Source organism: Sus scrofa, chromosome 15 (genome assembly GCF_000003025.6).
Source record: "Sus scrofa isolate TJ Tabasco breed Duroc chromosome 15, Sscrofa11.1, whole genome shotgun sequence".
Lineage (NCBI taxonomy): Eukaryota > Metazoa > Chordata > Mammalia > Artiodactyla > Suidae > Sus > Sus scrofa.
The window spans coordinates 47177095-47196509 of NC_010457.5; the positions used below are offsets into that span (position 1 = coordinate 47177095).

Here is a 19415-nt window from a genome sequence, read left to right on the forward strand (position 1 = left end):
TATTTTGTGCTCCCAAAATATCTCACATTCCTGAACTAAATTTGTAAAGCATTTTTATTTATTTTATTTTAATTTTTTAGCCTTTTTAGGCCCTCAACCATGGCATATGGAAGTTCCCAGGCTAGGGGTCCAATCGGAGCTGTAGTTGCCAGCCTACACCACAACCACAACGACAAGGGGTCCGAGCCGAATTTGCAACCTACACCACAGCCCATGGCAATGCCAGATCCTTAATCCACTGAGCGAGGCCAGGGATTGTTCCTGCATCCTCATGGATACCAGTTGGGTTCATTAACCACAGAGCCACGTCGGGTCACTGTTATCTAGATGCTTCAGAGAGGAGTTAAAGCAGAGGATATGGGAGAAGGCCTACACCAGGAAGGCACCATAGGGTTCTGCTCAGTTACAATAGGTATTGTTAAATTCTAGAATAGGTGACAGTTTTATTATGTAGTCTGTATATTCTGAGGATGTTAACTATTGTGACATGCTACTTCACAACAGTGTTGCATCTTTAAAGTTAACTCTGCTGTTGAAAGGCATAAATAACAAAATCTTACATATCCAAAGTATTATTGATAGGAGATTGCACAAAACATTTTTTAATTTGGTGAATATTCCTGAACAATTGTAGAATATTTGATTTTTGTCAACTTCACAATGTAAAAACTCTCCTAACAATAAAATTCCATTAATGTCTTTCCATCACTTGTGCTTCTGTTATGATCTATCTTATTTATGTATATGTTGTAAACCTGACAATAAGTCGTTGTATTTGCCTTAAAATCCCCAATGGAATGTTAAAGAATTTTACTGAAAATATTTACATTTACCCACCTGTTTACTGTTTTCAAGGGCTTTTCAACTCCTCCAGCACATTGAAATTTCCATGTGGGTTGTTTTCTTTCAGCCTGAAAAACTTTCTTTAATATTTCTTTTTGTGTGTACCTAATAGTGTTATGGGAAAGATGTTACCAGAATCCAGGTTCTTGTTCACGGAGACGGTGAACTTTGTGAACACACAGGCAGCAAGCAAGGAAAAGTCTTTATTACAGGAAAGCAAATAGCTCCCATCACAGACACTGGGAGGGGGGAGGAAGAGTCCCTTTTTCTATTGTTCTATGGAGGTTTTTATCTCTTAAAGACAGGAGAGCCAATGCGGGGTCCAGATATCAGTTCTTTTTCCCATTGGCCTTACCCAGTTTACCTATATCGGGCCTCGTCCAATAGGGACTTTAGAGTTAGGGTAGGCTCCATAAGTTTTTCATCCTTTTGCTATTCATTCCCCTAGACTTAGAGTTGCCACTCTATACATTCTTTTGCTAACAGTCGAATGTATAGTCAGGGGTTAGTTCCCACGTTGATGTAAAACAAATCCACTTTCAATAGTTAATCTGACACAAGCAAGGCCTGTTTGTCTTGATTAGTTTTTACAAATCTTAAACCATGGACATCAATCAGGGAATATATCGAAGCCCGTGTTCCTACAATAACTACCTAAAATCATTATTCATTACTTTGCCTCAGTAGTGACCAATTGTCTCAGCTTTTGTTCGTTTTTAAAATATCCTTATGATATATTAGTTCGTGAAGGGTATTTTCACTGGAGAAAGAATTCTACAGCGAGAATTGTTTCTTTCAGCAGTTCAAACATGGAATCCCACTGTATCCTGGCTTCCATTTTGTGATGAGAATGCTGCTGTCATTATTATTATTCATCCCAGTAATATAATGCTTCTTTTGTTGCAGGAAGGGGGACCCCTTCCCAGACCCAAGAATGGTCTCTGGTCTAACACTTGGAAATAAATTGTCTAAGGAGACACACATGCTGATAAAACAAAAGACTTTATTGGGAAGGGGTGCCTGGGCAGATCAGCAAGCTGAGGGAGCCCAGGAGAACTGCTCCGCCATGTGGCTTACAGTCTCGGGTTTTATGGGAATGGGGTTAGTTTCTGGGTTGTCTCTTGTCAGGCATCTTGCTTGGCTCATACTTGGTCTGGCGTGATTTTCTTTGGATTATTCTCTTGGGTTGGTGGGAATCTTAGTGTGGGCATCTCTTAGCCACAGTGTATTTCAGGGAGGTTGGTCCTCTCTTTCATCCTACTGGCCCCTCTCACATCCTCCTGGTTAGTCTTCAGGGCAGCACCATGTTCCTGTCAGAGCCTCCTGTTGTGAGACAATTCCTGTAAGCAGCTATTATCGTGCCTGGCCAAGGCGGGGGGATTTCAGTCAGCAGTCCCCTGACACATCCATTCTTTGAGTTTCATACTTATTTTATATCTTCAATTTTCCATGGTTTCACTATGATTTACCAAGATGTGCTTTTCTTTGGGTTCATTCTCTTGGGTTGGTGGAGATCTTGAATCAACAAGTTGTATTTTTTGAAATTTTGGAAAAAACATATTCACCATTGTCTCTTTTTTAACATTTACTTTTAAAATTAAACATATTTGACTTAAAAAAAAATTACACACAGGAGTTCCCGTCGTGGCGCAGTGGTTAACGAATCCAACTAGGAACCATGAGGTTGCAGGTTCGATCCCTGGCCTTGCTCAGTGGGTTAATGATCCGGCATTGCCATGAGCTGTGGTGTAGGTTGCAGATGCGGCTCGGATCTTGTGTTGCTGTGGCTCCAGCATAGGCTAGTGGCTACAGCTCCAATTAGACCCCTAGCCTGGGAATCTCCATATGCCGCGGGAACAGCCCAAGAAATAGCAAAAAGATAAAAAAAAAAAAAAATTACACACAGTAATATTCACTCTGTCATACATAGTTCTATGAGTATTGAAAAAAAAGGTACGTGTTCTTGTTCCTACCATGATAGTCATGATACACAGTTGAGCCATCATCTCAAAACTTCCCTCTGGCTTCTCTCTATGTTTATCTCCTACCATGAATTCCTCACAATAAACCACCTGTTCTCTGTCACCATAGATTTGCCCTTTCCCGAATGTCTTGTAATGGAACATAGGCATTTGAGATTCATTGCCATTGTCATCTGTTTTAATAATTCATTCTTCCTTATTGTTAAGTAGCATCCTATTGAAACTAAGTACTATAGTTCTCTTACTCATTCACCCAATGAAGCATATTTTTTTCTCTAGATTTGGCAATTATAAATAAAACTGCTATAAACATGCACATATAAGCTCTTGTGTATATATAACTTCTCAATTTTGGTGAGTAAATACTTATAAATGGTATTGCTGGATCATTTACTAAGTGTATTTTTTTTTTCTTTTTCTGACTGCATTTATAGCATATGGAAGTTCCTGGGCTAGGGGTCAAATTGGACCTGCAGCTCAGGCCTATGCCAAAGCCATAGCAATGCAAGATCTGAGATGCATCTGTGACCTATGCTGCAGCTTGCAGAAATGCTGGATTCTTAACCCACTGAGTGAGCTGGGGCTTGAACCCACATCTTCATGAACACTATGTCAGGTTCTTAACTTACTGAGCCACAAGGGGAACTCTCTAAATGCATTTTTTTTAGTAAGTATATTTTAATTTTTTAAGAAACAAATTATTTTCCAAAGTGGCCTTACAATTTTCCTTCTCTGCCTTTACCTGTGAGAATCCCATTTACTTTGCACAGATGACCCACACTTCACAAGCACTTGGTATTGCCATTTTTGTTGTTGTTGTTTCTCTTGTTTGATTTTGTTTTGGCAACTTCAGATATGTAATGATATCTCATTGTTATTTTTAGTTAACCTATTATGTTGAAATAATTATAGGTTCATAAACAGTTGCCAAAAAATTTAGAGGAAAGTATTGTGTATCTTTTACTCAGCTTCAGTAAGTGTTAACTTTTTTCAGTACTACAGTAGAATATCAAAACCGGAAAATGGACATTGATGAAATACACATACCTTTTCACATTTCACCAGTATATATGCACTTACTTATGTGTACGTGTGTGTATGCATTCATGTATGTGTATATTTAATCCTATGCAATTTCACCACGTGTTCAAATTTGTGTAACCACCGCCACAGTCAACATATAGACGACTATCACCACTACATGGCCCCTAATATTGTTACTCCTCTGTATAGCTACACTGATCCTCTCTTTCCCCATTCCTAACCCTTGACCACTAAAGTGCTCTCCCTCTTTTCTAATTATGTTATTTCATGAACGCTATATACATGGAATCATGTAGTTTGTATCTTTTTGAGATTGTCTTTCTCGCATAATTCCCATGAACTGGATCAAAGTTGTTGCATGTAGGAATTTTTCATTCCTTTTTTTTGATGACCTGTATTCCCTTGTATGTCTGTATCATAATTTGTTTAATTATCCACCCATTGAAGGACATTTGGTGGATGCCAACTTTTAGTTATTATGAATAGATCTGCAGTGAAGATTTGCATGGGAGATTCTACATCAAAATAAATGTTTAATTCTCCAAGAATGAAATTGCTATGTCTCTGGTTATTCATTAACCCATTGAAGCATATTTGGTTTTTTTTCCCTAGATTTGGCAATTGTAAATAAAACTGCTATAAACATGCACGTATATAGTTTTAAAAGCAACTGCCAAGCTATTCTGCAGAGTGACTGTGCCATTTGACATCTCCACCAATGACATATGAATGTTTTTTTTTGCACCCTTGGCAAATAATACCACTTTTTTAAAGCCATTCTATTGGTGTGTACTAATACCTCATTGTGTTTTTATATTTGTGCTTCTCTGATGGATAAAAATATTGAGTACCTTTTCTCTTGTTATTTGGCACCTATCTACTTAAGTGAAAAGTCTGTTTACATGTTTCACCCATTTTTAAATTGTTTTGTTTATTAAATGTTGAGTTTTCAGAGGCATATGCATTTTGTTGGATTTGTGATTTGAACATATTCTCCCAAAGTCTGTATTTGTTTTTTCTCAGACCCAAAGTGTTTTTTTCCCCCCAGTTCTTATTTTGAAAAGCTCTTTTTTTTTTTTTTTTTTTCATTTTTGGGTCTATGCTTTTGGTATCAAGTATATGAATTCTTTGTCAGTCTTGAGACTTGAAATCCTCCGCTGTGTTATCTGTAAAAAGTATACCTTTATGTTTTATACTTAAGCCTGTGATCCATTTGGAGTTAGTTTTTACAAAAGGTAGAAGATTAATTTTCTAATTTATGAGTGTCAAATTGTTCTAGCACAATTCTTTGCAAAGCTGTCTTTTGTCCACTGAGTTGATTTTGCACCTTTGTTAAAAATTAATTGGACACTTTTGTGTTGGTGTATTTTCTCAGACCTCTATTCTGTTCCATTGATCTATGTGTCATTCCCTCCACCAGTACGACACTGTTGTGATAACTGTAGCTATATAGTAATCTTTAACATTAGGAAAAGTGAGTTCTCACACTTTATTCTCCTTTTTCAAAATTGTTTTGGCTATTTTAGTGTTTCTCCTTTCCATATACCTTTTAGAATAAGCTTGTCTGTGCTCACAAAGAATCTGCCCATGATTTTGATACAAATTGTGTTAAACCTATGGATCAATTTAGGAAACTTTTACATTTCACTACTTATTATTGAATCTTCCAATCTATGAACACAATTTATTTCTCCATTTATATGTCTTCTTTGATTTCCTCCACAATAGTTTTGTAATTATCACTAGCTACTGTACATGTTTATTATTTCAGTTTTATTATTTCACTTTGTTTAGAACTATTATAAATAATGTTGTACTATAATAGAACATAATTTAATTTTATATTTACAAACATCAATTTAAATGATTAATCAATGCTTAGCACTCCTACAACATCTAACTCCTTTGTCAACTTAGTGTATACATTTGCCCAGATGTAAATTATATCAAATAAATGTTCATGTACAAATATGATAAAAGGTGAAAAGATACTATTCTAGATCTTCACAAATACAAAATGATCTAGGTATTTGTGACAAAATATTGCATGCTGAAGTGTGACTAACTGGATGAGAATATGATATTTCCTTTTAGTTAGTAGAAACATTCTGTTCATTCATTGATTCTTGAGTTGGAGAAAAATTATTAACATCATCATATTATAAAAGGAGAAGATGTTTGCAAATCATATATCTGATGAATGATTACTGTTATGTAAAATGCTCCTTCAACTCAGGTGTAAAGAAACATGTATGCCCAATTTAAAAAATAGCAAAGGACATGAAAAGACATTTCTTCAAAAAAAGATATATGGATGGCCAGTAAGCACAGGAAAAATTGTTCAACATCACTAATTGTTAGAGAATTGCAGATCAAAACTACAACTAGATACTAATTCACACCTATTGGAATGGCTATTATTTAAAAAATCAGAAAGTATCAAGTGCTGATGAGAATGTGGAGAAATTGGAAACTCTGTGCATTGTTGGTGGAAATGTAGTGTTACAGCCCATGTGGAAAATGGCATGGAGGTTCCTCAAATAATTAAACACAAAATTACATGTTATCCTAAAATTCCACATCTAGATATATACTCAAAGCACTGAAATGATGGACTTAAACAGATATTTGTATGCACGTGTTCTTAGCCACTTTATTCACCATAGCTGAAAGGCAGAAACACTCAAATGTCCATCAGTAGTATACACATACAATGGTATATACATACAGTGGAAAGTTATTTACCTTTTAAAAAGGCATGAAAATGATTCGGCATTGCCATGGGCTGTGATGTAGGTCACAGATGCGGCTAAGATCTGGCATTGTTGTGGCTGTGGTATAGGCTGGAGGCAACAGCTCCGATTAGACCCCTTCCCTAGAAACCTCCATATGCCGCAGATGCACAAGTGGGGCCCTCAAAAGACAAAAGACCAAAAAAAAAAAAAAAAAAAAAAAAGGAATGAAATTCTGACACATGGTACAATATAGATGGAACTGGAAAACCTTATGCTAACTAAAATGAACCCGCACAAAAGAACAAATATTGAATGATTCTGCTTTTATGAGGTACCTACAGTAATCAAATTCAGAGGGACAAAACAGAAAGGTAGTTGCCAGGGGCTGGAGGGAGAGGAAATGGTAAGTCGATGTTTAAAGGGTAGAGTGTTTCAATTTAGGAGGATGAAAAAGTCCTAGAGTTTGATGGTAATGATAGATACACAAAGGTACTTAATGCCATTGACTCTCCATTCAAAACTGTTTGAAATGGTAAACTTTATATGTTGCGTATTTTACCACGATAAAGCAAAATTGTTAGGCAAAAATACCATTTTATAACATCACCCCAAAAATTGTTTAGAAATAATTTTTTATGAAAAGAATTAATAGGATAATACAGTGAAAGCTAAAACTACATTATTAAAATAAAGATCTGCATAAATGTAAAGACATCTCCTGATAATATATTGGAAGACTCACTATTGTTAATATGGAAATACTCCCAACATTAATCTACAAATTCAACACAATCCTTAACTAACCCAAGCTATCTCTTTTTCAGAGAATGACAAGCTGATCCTAAAATTCTTACAAAAATTCAAATGATAGGATAGTAAAAAATAATCTTGAAAACAGTTTGCAAGAAAACTTGAAACTGAAAACACTTTTCCAAAACATTACAAAGCTAAAATAATCAATTCAGTGTAGTATTGTACCAAGGATACGGATTGACATTTATTTCAATAGACTAAAAGAGAAAACCCAGAAATAAAGCTTCAGGCTTACAGTCATTGATTTTTGACAAAGACGCCAAAACAATTTAATGGAGAAGGTACGGTCTTTAAAAAAAAATGGTGTTGGGGCAAGTAGATATCCACATACAAATGACGCTAGATTACTGCATCACAATGTTCACAAAAATTAACCGAAATTTCATCATAGATCTAAATTCAAAATCTAAATTTATAAAACAGAGTACATATTAGTAAACCTTTGTGACCTTGGCATAGACTATATTATCAAAGATACCAAAGCCAAGTGAAGAAAGAAACAATAGATTGATTTAACTTCATCAAAATTAAGAACTTTTGTGCTTGCAAAGATACCTCCAAGAAAGTGAAATTCAAACTAAAGAGTGGGAGAAAATATTTTGTAAATATCATATCTCATGTGGGACTTGTCTTCAGAATATATAAAGAATACAAGTCCATATTAAGCAGACAACCCAATTAAAAATGAGAAGGGATTTAAATAAATACACCTCCATAGAAGATATACAAGTGGCCAATAAGCTCATGAAAAGATGTTCAACATGTTAGGAAAATGCCAGTCAAAACCACAATGAGCAACTACTTTCCCACTCATTAGGGTGATTATTACAGTAAAAAATACAGGCAACAACTATTAGTGAGAATGTGGTGAAACCAGGATCTTTTTTTTTCCAGCACTGTTCAAACTCTAGTATTTCTTTCCATCCTCACCCCAATAAGAGCTGCTAACTAGCTTCAGGTTGTCTCCAACTATGTATATGTATATCTATACATCTATGTATCTGTGTATCTACATATGTATGTATGCACATATGTCTCTCTCTCTCCCCGTCTCTCTTTCTGTCTCTCTCCCTTAGCTTACTGCCAGGGATACCTGTGTTGGATCTCCCCAACACTTTTGGAATCTTTAATCTACAGCAACTTTCTGGTCCATGCTGCACCCGTCAGTTTCAAACCATTTCTGCTGCTGTGAACTCTGTTCTCTGCCTCCTTAACTCCATGGGAATGCTATATGCCTAGGACTCCGATTCTCTGTGCTGAGATTGGCAAATTATCCATAGGTAGAATGGTCTTTCCATAAAATCAACATCTTGTTTTCTCTTCAGATATAATAGCTCTGTATTTCCTGTTGACTTTCAGAAACCATTTCCCCCATGCATTTTGTCTTGTTTTGTGTTTTTATTATTGACACACTTAAAGGAAAAATTCCATCATGCCCCAAGGTGGAAGTGCCCTATTTTTCTTCCCTAGAATAATGGGTATCTCCCAATTTATCTAATAAATTACCTAATCAGTCTTTGGAGGAATTAAGCACATGAGAAGGAAGCTCCACTTCCAACATGGTAATTTTACTAAAGATGAATTAAAGGAGAGTTGAACTTTTCTGATGGATGAAGCCAGGAAAAGAGAGTTTTAAAAGTGTTGATTCTACCATAGCATGAGACTGATGCATGTTTGATTAGTGTCAATATTTTTGCTTATATTTTCTAATTTATTTCTTATAATACATACGTCTTGCTAAATCTTTTTCTTTTAGGTGAATCACTTTTCATCAACACATAATTGGCTGTGTGTGTTTCAAAGTTACCAATTCTTGGGGTTTTCTTGTGCTGCACCGGATTAAGGATCTCCCATTGCCACTCCAGAGGTTGCTGCTGTGCTGTGAGTTCAATACCTGGCCAAGGTTCAATACCTGGCCAAGGTTCAATACCTGGACTGGGAACTGCCACATGCCACAGGTGCAGCCAAAAATAAACCCAAAACAACAAAGAAAGTGATTCTTTTGTCTTTTTGAGTGGGAACTAAATTCATGTACAATTAAATCATCATAGTAGCTTTGGTGGTGATTCTGATTGCATAGTTTAGTTGGTTTTTTTTTTTTTGTATTTTAGTTGTCTGATTTATTTATTTTGCTTAATTGAGCCAAGTTTCCATAGATTTTTGTTTTTTAGATTTATTTAAAATTTTTTTTATTTGCTATTATTATTTTTTGTCTTTTAGGGCCGCACCAGTGGCATATGGAGGTTCCCAGGCTAGGGGTCTAATCGGAGCTGTGGATGCTGGCCTACACCAGAACCACAGCAACACAGGATCTGAGCTGCGTCTTCGACCTACACCACAGCTCATGGCAATGGCAGATCCTTAACCCACCAAGCGAGGCCAAGGGTCAAACCCGCATCCTCATGTATGCTAGTCGGGTTCGTTAACCACTGATCCATGATGGGAACTCCTGTTTTTTAGATTTATATGCCTTTATAACACCTAGAGGAATAAATATTTTTCTAATTAACACAAAATTTTTAACATATACTTTATATATCTATTATGGAAATTTAACCTAGTCTACTATTGTTAATTGTTTTTTAAAATCAGTTTCAGTTATATCAATAATTTTTATTAAAAATTTTTAAAACTTTTTTTTGCTCTACTTTTACATGGAATAACCTATTAGATGATAATATCAATTTAATGTGTTCCTTCCTTATAGAAGGGATATGATAGATTAAAATACATTAGAATGTAGCACATTAATATTAAATATACATGTAAAATTAAAAATAAATACTAGATATATTTGACATAAATATATAGTGCACTTTGGGGCATAGTCACAGACTATTCTTCTAAATTTATTCATTCTGTGACTATATTCTTTGATCCCAAATTTTTATAATTCAAATACTAATTGCTTCAAATTCATTTTTGAAAAAGTTAAAAAGTACTCTTATTATGTTTTCAGATGAAGATGTAAAATATACAAAACTCTTGTTAAAACGACCTCGTGCTTCTCAAAAAAAAGGTCTCTTGATCAGTTTCTACATTTTCCTACCTTTGCTCATTCTAATTGCCCTCATTACTCTTAAATGTAATAAAAAGAAGATATTTCAGGACAAAGAGGGTACAGTAAGTGAAGAGTAAGTAAACTCATTATTTTTTATATTTAATATTAAAAATGCTTTGTGGGAAAATTCAAATGTTTTTCAGAATGTTTTAAGTAGGGATTCTTGAATGGATTGGGTTAATGTTTAGAAATATTGAGTATTAGTACACACCAGTTTTTTTTCAGAATTCATACAGGACCAGGAACAACTGAAGTTACTCAGTAAATCCTCAGTACCTTTCGAATAGAAAGATATGTTGGCTGTAATTGCTTTAGAAAGTTCTATTTCCCAGACAACCACATTTTCCTTGCATTATTCCTTGGAATAATGTTGCTCATGTATTCCTAAAATGAGAATTTAAGCACCTGTGCAGCTTTTTTTTTTTGACTTCGGCTGTGCCAAGAAGATTACTAGAGACAGGGCAGCATAAATATGAAGAATGTAAAGATGAATAGAAATAGGAAAGCATCGAGTATGGGAGGTGAGAAAATATAAGATGATAAAGAAAGAGGCAGAGAAAACACAGGACACTGTTCATTTTACACTTAGCTAATGTTGCTCATGTATTCCTAAAATGAGAATTTAAGCACCTGTGCAGCTTTTTTTTTTTTTTTTTTTTTGGTAGAGCAGAACTTGATTAGGTCTTTTTAAAAAATGAGATATAATTAACATATGACATTATATTAATTTCATATATACAGCATAAGGTGTTGATATTTGTATATATTGCAAAATGATCACCACAATGGTTCTAGTTAACGTCTGTCACCATATATAGTTACAAAAATTTAATTTTCTCCTGATGAGGAATTTAAAGTTCTATTCAATTCATTATTATCAACTATAGCCGCCATGATGTATTTATTTGATAACTGGAAGTTTGACCCTATTTACCCGTTTTGCTCACACTGCCTTCCTCCCCCTACCTGCCATCACCTCTGGCAACCATCAGTTTGTTCTCCGGATATATGACGGGGTTTTTTTTAATTTTAATTTTTAGATTCCACATATAAGTGGGATCATACTTTGTCTTTCTCTGCCTGACTTATTGCACTTACATACAGCTTTTTTTCTTTACTGGGACATCAGTGCAACTCACAGTTGGGCTTAGTAAATATTTAGGAAGATGAGAATGCAGAGGGTAGGGTAAATAAGTGGGTCTCATTTTCTCATTGTAAAGAAAATGATTTTTGTTTCTCATTTGTATAGACAGAGATGAAATAATGATAAAAATTTCGATAAACACCTCTATTTCCCAAGTTAGTTCATTTTATTTATGAACAAGTCAGCAGCCATCTGTTAAATTCAGGGTAGTATTCTGCATGATTCATATGGACATTTACATAACCACTAAATTATTATAAATTGATTTAATGAATAATATCTGGTATAAGTCTTCTTGGACTCTGAAAAATCTGAATAGTTGTAAGAACTAAATACAAATTTTGGAAGAGATGATATAGTAGGTATCATTGATCATGAATAACAAAATCTGCTCATGACAGCCTAAAGTTTTTTTTTTAATTTAATTATTTAAAAAAATTATTGTAGTTGATTTACAATGTTCTGTTAATTTATGCTGTACAGCAAAGTGACCCAGTTATACACATATATATGTATATAATATATATATATATACACACACATAGGCATATAATATATACATTCTTTTTCTCATATTACCTTTCATCATGTTCCATCACAAGTGATTGGATGTAGTTTCCTGTGATATACAGCAGGACTTCATTGCTTATCCACTCCAAATGCAATAGTTGGCGTCTACTAACCCCAAACTCCCAGTCCCTCATACTCCCTCCCCCTCCCTCTTGGCAACCACAAGTCTGTTCTCCATGTCCATGAGTTTGTTTCTTTTCTGTAGATAGGTTTATTTGTGCCATATATTAGATTCTACATATAAGTGATATCACATGGTATTTGTCTTTCTCTTCTGACTTACTTCACTTAGTATGAGAATCACTAGTTGAATCCATGTTGCCGCAAATGGCATTATTTTGTTCTCTTTTATAGCTGAGTAGTATTCCATTGTGTATACGTACCACATCATCTTAATACATTCATCTGTCACTCAGATGTCATCTGTCATGGACATATAGGCTATTTCCATGGCTTTGCTATTGTTAATAATTCTGCAATAAACATAGGGGTGCATGTATCTTTTTCAATGAAAGTTTTGTCCAGATATATGCCCAGGAGTGGGATTGCTGGATTATTTGGTAGTTCCATATTTAGTTTTCTGACATACCTCCATACTGTTTTTAATGTGGTTGTACCAACTTACATTCCCACCAACAGTGTAGGAGAGTTCCCTTTTCTCTGCATCCTCTCCAGCATTTGTTATTTGTAGACTTATTAATGGTTGTCATTCTGAGCAGTGTGAGGTGGCACCTCATTGTAGTTTTAATTTGCATTTCTCTAATGATGTTGAGCATTTTTTTTCATGTGCCTGTTGTCCATCCATATGTCTTCTTAGGAGAACTGTCTATTCAGATCTTCTGCCAAATTTTCAATTGGATTTTTTGCTGTTGAGTTGTATGAGTTGTTTGTATATTTTGGCAATTAAGCCCTTGTTGGTTGTATTGTTAGCAACTATTTTCTTCTATCCCGTATGTTGTCTTTTCTATGTTTTGGCCTTTTTTTCTATCTTTTTTTTTCCCCCACACCTGCAGCATATGGAGGTTCCCAGGCTAGGGATCAAATCAGAGCTATAGCCACTGGCCTAAGCCACAGCCACAGCAATGCCAGATCCGAGCCGTGTCTGCAGCCTACACCACAGCTCATAGCAATGCTTATCCTTAATCCACTGAGAAAAGCCAAAGATAGAACCTGCATCCTCATGGATTCCAGTCAGATTTGTTTCTGCTGAGCCGTGACGGGAGCTACTTTTCTTTCTTCCGTTTTTTTTTTGTTGTTGTTTTTGTTTTTGTTTTTTTTATGGTTTCCTTTGCTATGCAAAAGCTTGTCAGTTTGATTAGGTCCTATTGGTTTATTTTTGTTTTTGTTTCTATTGCCTTGGGAAACTGACCTAAGAAATCATTTGTAAGGTTGATGTCAGAGAATATTTTGCCTGTATTTTCTTCTAGTAGTTTTATGGCGTCTTATCTTATGTTTAAGCCTTTAAGCCATTTTGAGTTTATTTTTGTGCATGGTGTGAGGGTGTGTTCTAGTTTCATTAATGTACATGGAGTTGCCCAGTTTTCCCAGTACCACTTGCTAAAGAGACTGTCATGTCCCCATTATATTCTCACCTCCTTTGTCGAAGATTAATTGACCACAGGTGTCTTGATTTATTTTTGGGCTCTCTATTCTGATTCATTGGCCCATATGTCTGTTTTGGTACCAGTACCACACTGTCTTGATTACCTTAGCTTTGTAGTATTGTCTGAAGTCTGGGAGAGTGATGCCTCCTGCTTGTTTTTTCCCTCAGGATTGCTTTGGCAGTCCTGAGTCTTCTGTGATTCCATATAAATTTTTTAGATTGTTTGTTCTAGTTCTGTGAAAAATGTCATGATGGGTAATTTGATAAGGATCGCATTACATCTATATTTTGCTTTGGAAAGTATGGCCATTTTAATATTAATTCTTCCAATCCAGGAGCATTGGATATCTTTCCATTTCTTTGAATCCTCTTTAATTTCCTTGATTAATGTTTTATAGTTCTCACTGTGTAAGTCTTTCACCTCCTTGGTTAGGTTTATTCCTAGGTATTTAATTTTGGGGCATGTGATTTTAAAAGGTATTATATTTTTAGATTACTTTCCTAATATTTCATTGTTAGCATACAGAAATGCAACTGATTTCTGAATATTAATCTTGTATCCTGATGCTTTGCTGAATTCATTGTTCAGTTCTAGTAGCTTTTACGTGGAGTCTTTAGGTATAGTATCATGTCATCTGCAGATTTACCTCTTCTATTCCAACTTAGATACTTTTTGTTTCTTTTGTTTGTCTGACTGCTATGGCTAGAATTTCCAATACCATGTTAAGTAAAAGTGGTGAGTGGGCATCCCTGTCTTGTTCCAGATTTCAGTGGGAAGACTTTGAGCTTTTCTCTGTTGAGTATTATATTGGCTGTGGATTTGTCATAAATGGCTTTTATCATGTTAACGTATGTTCCCTCTATACCCATTTTGGTAATAGTATTTTTCATGAATGGATATTGGATTATGTCAAATGCTTTTCCTGCATCTATTGAGATGATCAGGTGGTTTTTGACTTTCCTTTTGTTAATGTGGTTTATGACATTGATTTGCCCAAGTTGAACCATCCTTCCTAACCTGGGATGAATCCCCCTTGGTCATGGTGTGCGATCTTTTTTATATGTTGTTGGATCAGATGGCTAAAATTTTGTTGAGAATTTTTTCATCTATATTCATCAAAGATATTGGCCTATAATTTTCTTTTTTGTAGTATTTTTGTCTGGTTCTGGTATTAGGGTGATGGTGGCTTCACAGAATGTCTTTGGGAGTGTTCCCTCTTCTTCAACCTTTTGGAAGAGTTTAAGAAGGATGGGTATAAGTTCTTCTTTGTGTGTTTGGTAGAATTCATCTGTGAAACCATCTGGTCCTGGACTTTTATTTTTAGGTAGTGTTTTTATTACATATTCAATTTCATTTCTAGTGATCAGTCTGTTCAGTTGATCTATGTCTTCTTGATTCAGTTTTGGCAAGCTGTAAGTCTCTAGAAAGTTGTCCATTTCTTTCAGGTTGTCAGATCTGTTGGCATATAATTTTTCATAGTAATCTCATGTATTTTTGTATTTCTGCAGTATCTGTTGAGATTTCTCCTTTTTCAATTCTTATTTTGTTTATTTGATTTCTTTCTCTCTTCTTCTTGGTGAGTCTGACCAGAGGTTTGTCAGTTATGTTTACCCTTTCAAAGAACCAGCTCTTGGTTTTATTGATTTTTTTTTCTATTGTTCTTTGAATCCCTATTTTGATTATTTCCTCTCTGATCTTTATGATTTCCTTCCTTCTGTTGACTTTAGGTTTTGTTTGTTGTTCTTTTTCTAATTCTTTTATGTGGTGGGTTAAGTTGTTGATTAGAGATTTTTCTTCTTTTTTTGAGGAAGACGTGTAATGCTATGAACTTCCCTCTTAAGGATTGCTTTTGCAGCATCCCATAGAATTTGAATGCTTGTGTTTTCATTACCATTTATCTTGAGGTATTTTTTAATTTCCCTTTTGATTTCCTCATTGACTCATTGTTTGTTTAGTAGCATGTTGTTTAGTCTCCATGTAGTCAGTTTTTCTCATTTCTTTTCCTGTGTTTGATTTCTAGTTTCATGCCACTGTAGCAGAGAAGATGCTTGAAATAATTTCTATACTCTTAAATTTGTTGAGGTTAATTTTGTGCCCCAGTATGTGGTTAATGCTTGAGAATGTTCCAAATGCACTTAAATGAATGTGTATTATGATTTTTCCTAATGTAATATCCTGAAAATATCAATTAAGTCTAACTTTTCTAATGTGTAATTTAGGATCTCCGTTACCTTATTGATTTTCTGTCCAAAGGATCTGTCCATTGATGTGAGTGTGGTGTTAAAGTCTCCTACTATTACTGTATTCCCATCAATTTCTCCTTTTATGTCTGCTAATATTTGTTGTATATATTTGGGTGCCCCTATATTAGGGGCATATGTACTGACAAGTATAATATCCTCTTCTTGAATGGATTCTTTTATCATTAAATAGTGTCCTTCTTTGTCTTTCCTTATGCCTTTGTTTTAAAGTCTGTTTTGTCTGATATGAGTACTATGACTCCTGCTTTCCTGTTTTTTTTTTCCATTCACATGAAATATCTTTTTCCATTCTCTAACTTTCAATTTATATGTCTCTTGTAGGCAGCATATTTAGGGTCTTGTTTTTTATCCAGTCTGCCATTCTATATCTTTTGATTGGAGCATTCAGTTCATTGACATTTAAGGTAATTATTGATAAATATGTGTTCTTGCCATTTTAAACCTTGTTTTCCAGTTGATTCTATGTTTCTTCTTTGTTCCTTTCTTTTTTGGTTGGATGATTTCCTTTTATTTTATGCTTGTGTTCTCTTTAGTTTTTGTGAATGTATTGTTTTTGATTTGTGCTTGCCCTATTTTTCAAGCATGTTAACCCCTTCCTGTATCTGCTAGCTTTAGCCTGATGGTCATATAGGCTTAAACACATTCAGAAAAAAAAAAAAGAGTATAGATTTTCTTGCTCTCTTTCCCCACATTTTATGATTTTGATTTTTTTACATATTCATGTTTATCCCATTGCTGTTCCTTTTGTTTATCATCACTTTTACATATTTTTTTCTTTTTAGATCTGTATACTGGCTTGTTTAATTGATTACTTTCCAATTGTGAATTTCTCCATCCTATATCTTATTTCTTTCCTATTTAGAGGAAACTTCAAGTATTTCTTTTAGAATGGGCTTAGTGTTGCTGTATTCTTTTATTTGTTTGTTGGAGAAATTCTTTATTTCCCCTTCTATTTTAAATTATATTCTTGCTGGGTCGAGTATTCTAGGTGATAGCCTAAAATTTAGAGCACTAGTAAAAGGCTTCATGGCTGCAAGGGCAAGAAACTATATAGAAATGAAACACAAAAGGGTGGTAATAAACTGGGTGGTCATGAATTAAGTCATTCTCTCCATCACTCAAAGGCTTTATGATTGACGTCATCTCTTCTTGTCTATGTCCATTCTCTCCAAAATGACTGCTCTGCTTCCACATGGCCCAGAGTAGCTATCTCAACTTTTTCTAGTTTCATTTTCAAATAAAAATCCCAATAATCTGTCCACAACAAGTGCCTCTTAGTTCATTTTCTCAAGACACAGAAAGAAATTTATGTGCAAGTGTATCTAATTTCAGCCAGTGTTCTGTCTGGATTTATAATCCTGAATTGGGTGTTCAAGCCTGGTTTTATCATCTGTGGTCAAAGAATTGTAGCCAGTTAGTAGGAACTTTACACCACCACATTCTTCCTCAACAGGAACCAAAGAAAAGGAGTGTAGTAGCCAACGAAAAAAATGGAGGCTGCATAAATACCACAAAGTGTAACTAAAGAACTGGAAGACAGAGAGGCCTCATTAAGGACCTCATTAACAGAAGTGAAGTAATGAATATTCACATATTTATTTGATGAAAATAATAGAGTTAAAAATATGATAATTTAAGAATTTATAAGTAAATTTTCTGTTTAACTTTGGAGAAGCATCATCATACATATTTTAATACTTCATTCTGTCTTCCATGTAGACAAAATAGAGAAAAGTAAGTAATAGATGGACTTTTGATTTGAAATTTTAAAAATGCTTAACATATTTAAAAGTTAGACTAACTTTAGAGAAAGACCAAACACTAGAATATATGATTCCAAAGTGGGAACATGGGAAACAAAGTTGGTATTGGCACACATTAACTGAGCAATTAGTACAAATCTAGATTTTTTTTTTTTTAGCATTTCTGGACTTTAAATTACAGTCTTTCCTAACCTTAAAAATAATCCTATTTCTTTCATGTAGATCTCTATCAGAAGCCAGCAGCAGTAAAAGCAACAATCTTACATTTAAAGGTGAAGTAAACTAATAAAATTATTGACAAAATTATATCATTCATTAAATACTTTAAAAAGTATTTTTAACAGTATCTCAGTCTAAGAGAGTAGACTGTTAAAAAGTATTTTAAACAGCATCTTAGTCTATTATTCCCATGTTTCATCAACTTGATCTCTATTTGGTAATATTGAAGCCTAAAAGATTAAAACAAAGCATTTGATGTTAATTTTATTTTATGCTTATCTAGAAACATTTAATGTTAACTCACATTAGCCACGGATTTATTAACCAGTATTCTGGGAATAAGAAGTGACTTTTATAGAGAATTTAAATATGTTCTTAAAATATTTATGAACAATCATGCATTTGGTTGGTATTTTTAAGGTTCTAACTGATAATTTACACAAATTGTCTCCCAACACTTATATTTCTTCCTCACTAACTCCCTGGTTAATACATTAATAAGTTCTCCTTATTTTAGAAATAAGAAAATAGACATAAGGAATATAAATAATTCCCCACCTGTATAGAATTTTAGAAAGCTTTTGAGTTCAAGTTTAAGACAATCAGACTCCAGGTTTAAACTCTAAAGAACTCCACCATGTTGATGCATACTTTCTGATATAATCTGGGAATGGGGAATGGAATTTACATTTATTGAGGACCTAGCAGATGCCAGGCAAAATGCTAAATACACTCACCATCCAAGGCATAAGAACAATTCTTTACTATAAGATGGGATAAAGTTGACTTCTGCATATGTTGTTCAAATTTATAGCCCGTATGTGCAAATAAATTGTGATATTTTACTTACTAAACATCACTAAGCATAAAGGAAAAAATCAAAAACTCATCTAAGTGAGATGGAGCGTTCATCTGTTTATTTACCTGCCATATCTGACTTTGATCAAGAATAAAGTCAACAGACCTCTCTTTCCTTATCTGCCACCAAAGAAAACATGTTAACTCCCTATCCTCTATGCAGTCTTGTTTCTGCCTGGGCCAGTCTCTGCCTCTTCTCTGATCAGTTTATTAAGTGCCCAAATCTTAGGCATTTTGGCTCTTGGCAGTCTTCTTCTCATGTCCTTCAATCATAGTTTCATCATTACACTGTCTACACTCAAATTCCTCACCTCCACTCAACATCACTCATTTTCTCATAGAGCAATAGGCTGAGCACACCACTTTCTCTATTTTCCAACTCTTAAGCCATGAATTCAATATCTTGCTCTCTTTTACTTTTGTTTCTATTTTTCACAGTCTTCTCCTGCCAACATCACTTTATGGTTATACCAAGGTCTTGCCTCAAGAATTTGGCACAGTGGGTGAGGCATCCACTC

General features: G+C 34.5%; 1 protein-coding gene across 1 annotated transcript in view; it reads left to right on the plus strand.

Annotated features, from left to right (window-relative positions):
* Positions 1–18092, plus strand: part of LOC100049687 (ADAM3b) — a gene marked incomplete at its 3' end in the record, with an annotated part of 90583 nt that extends 72491 nt beyond the window's left edge. Inside the window, 2 exon segments of the mRNA NM_001098595.1 lie at positions 10377–10551; positions 18043–18092. Of these exon segments, the coding sequence (NP_001092065.1) occupies positions 10377–10551; positions 18043–18092 (225 nt within the window).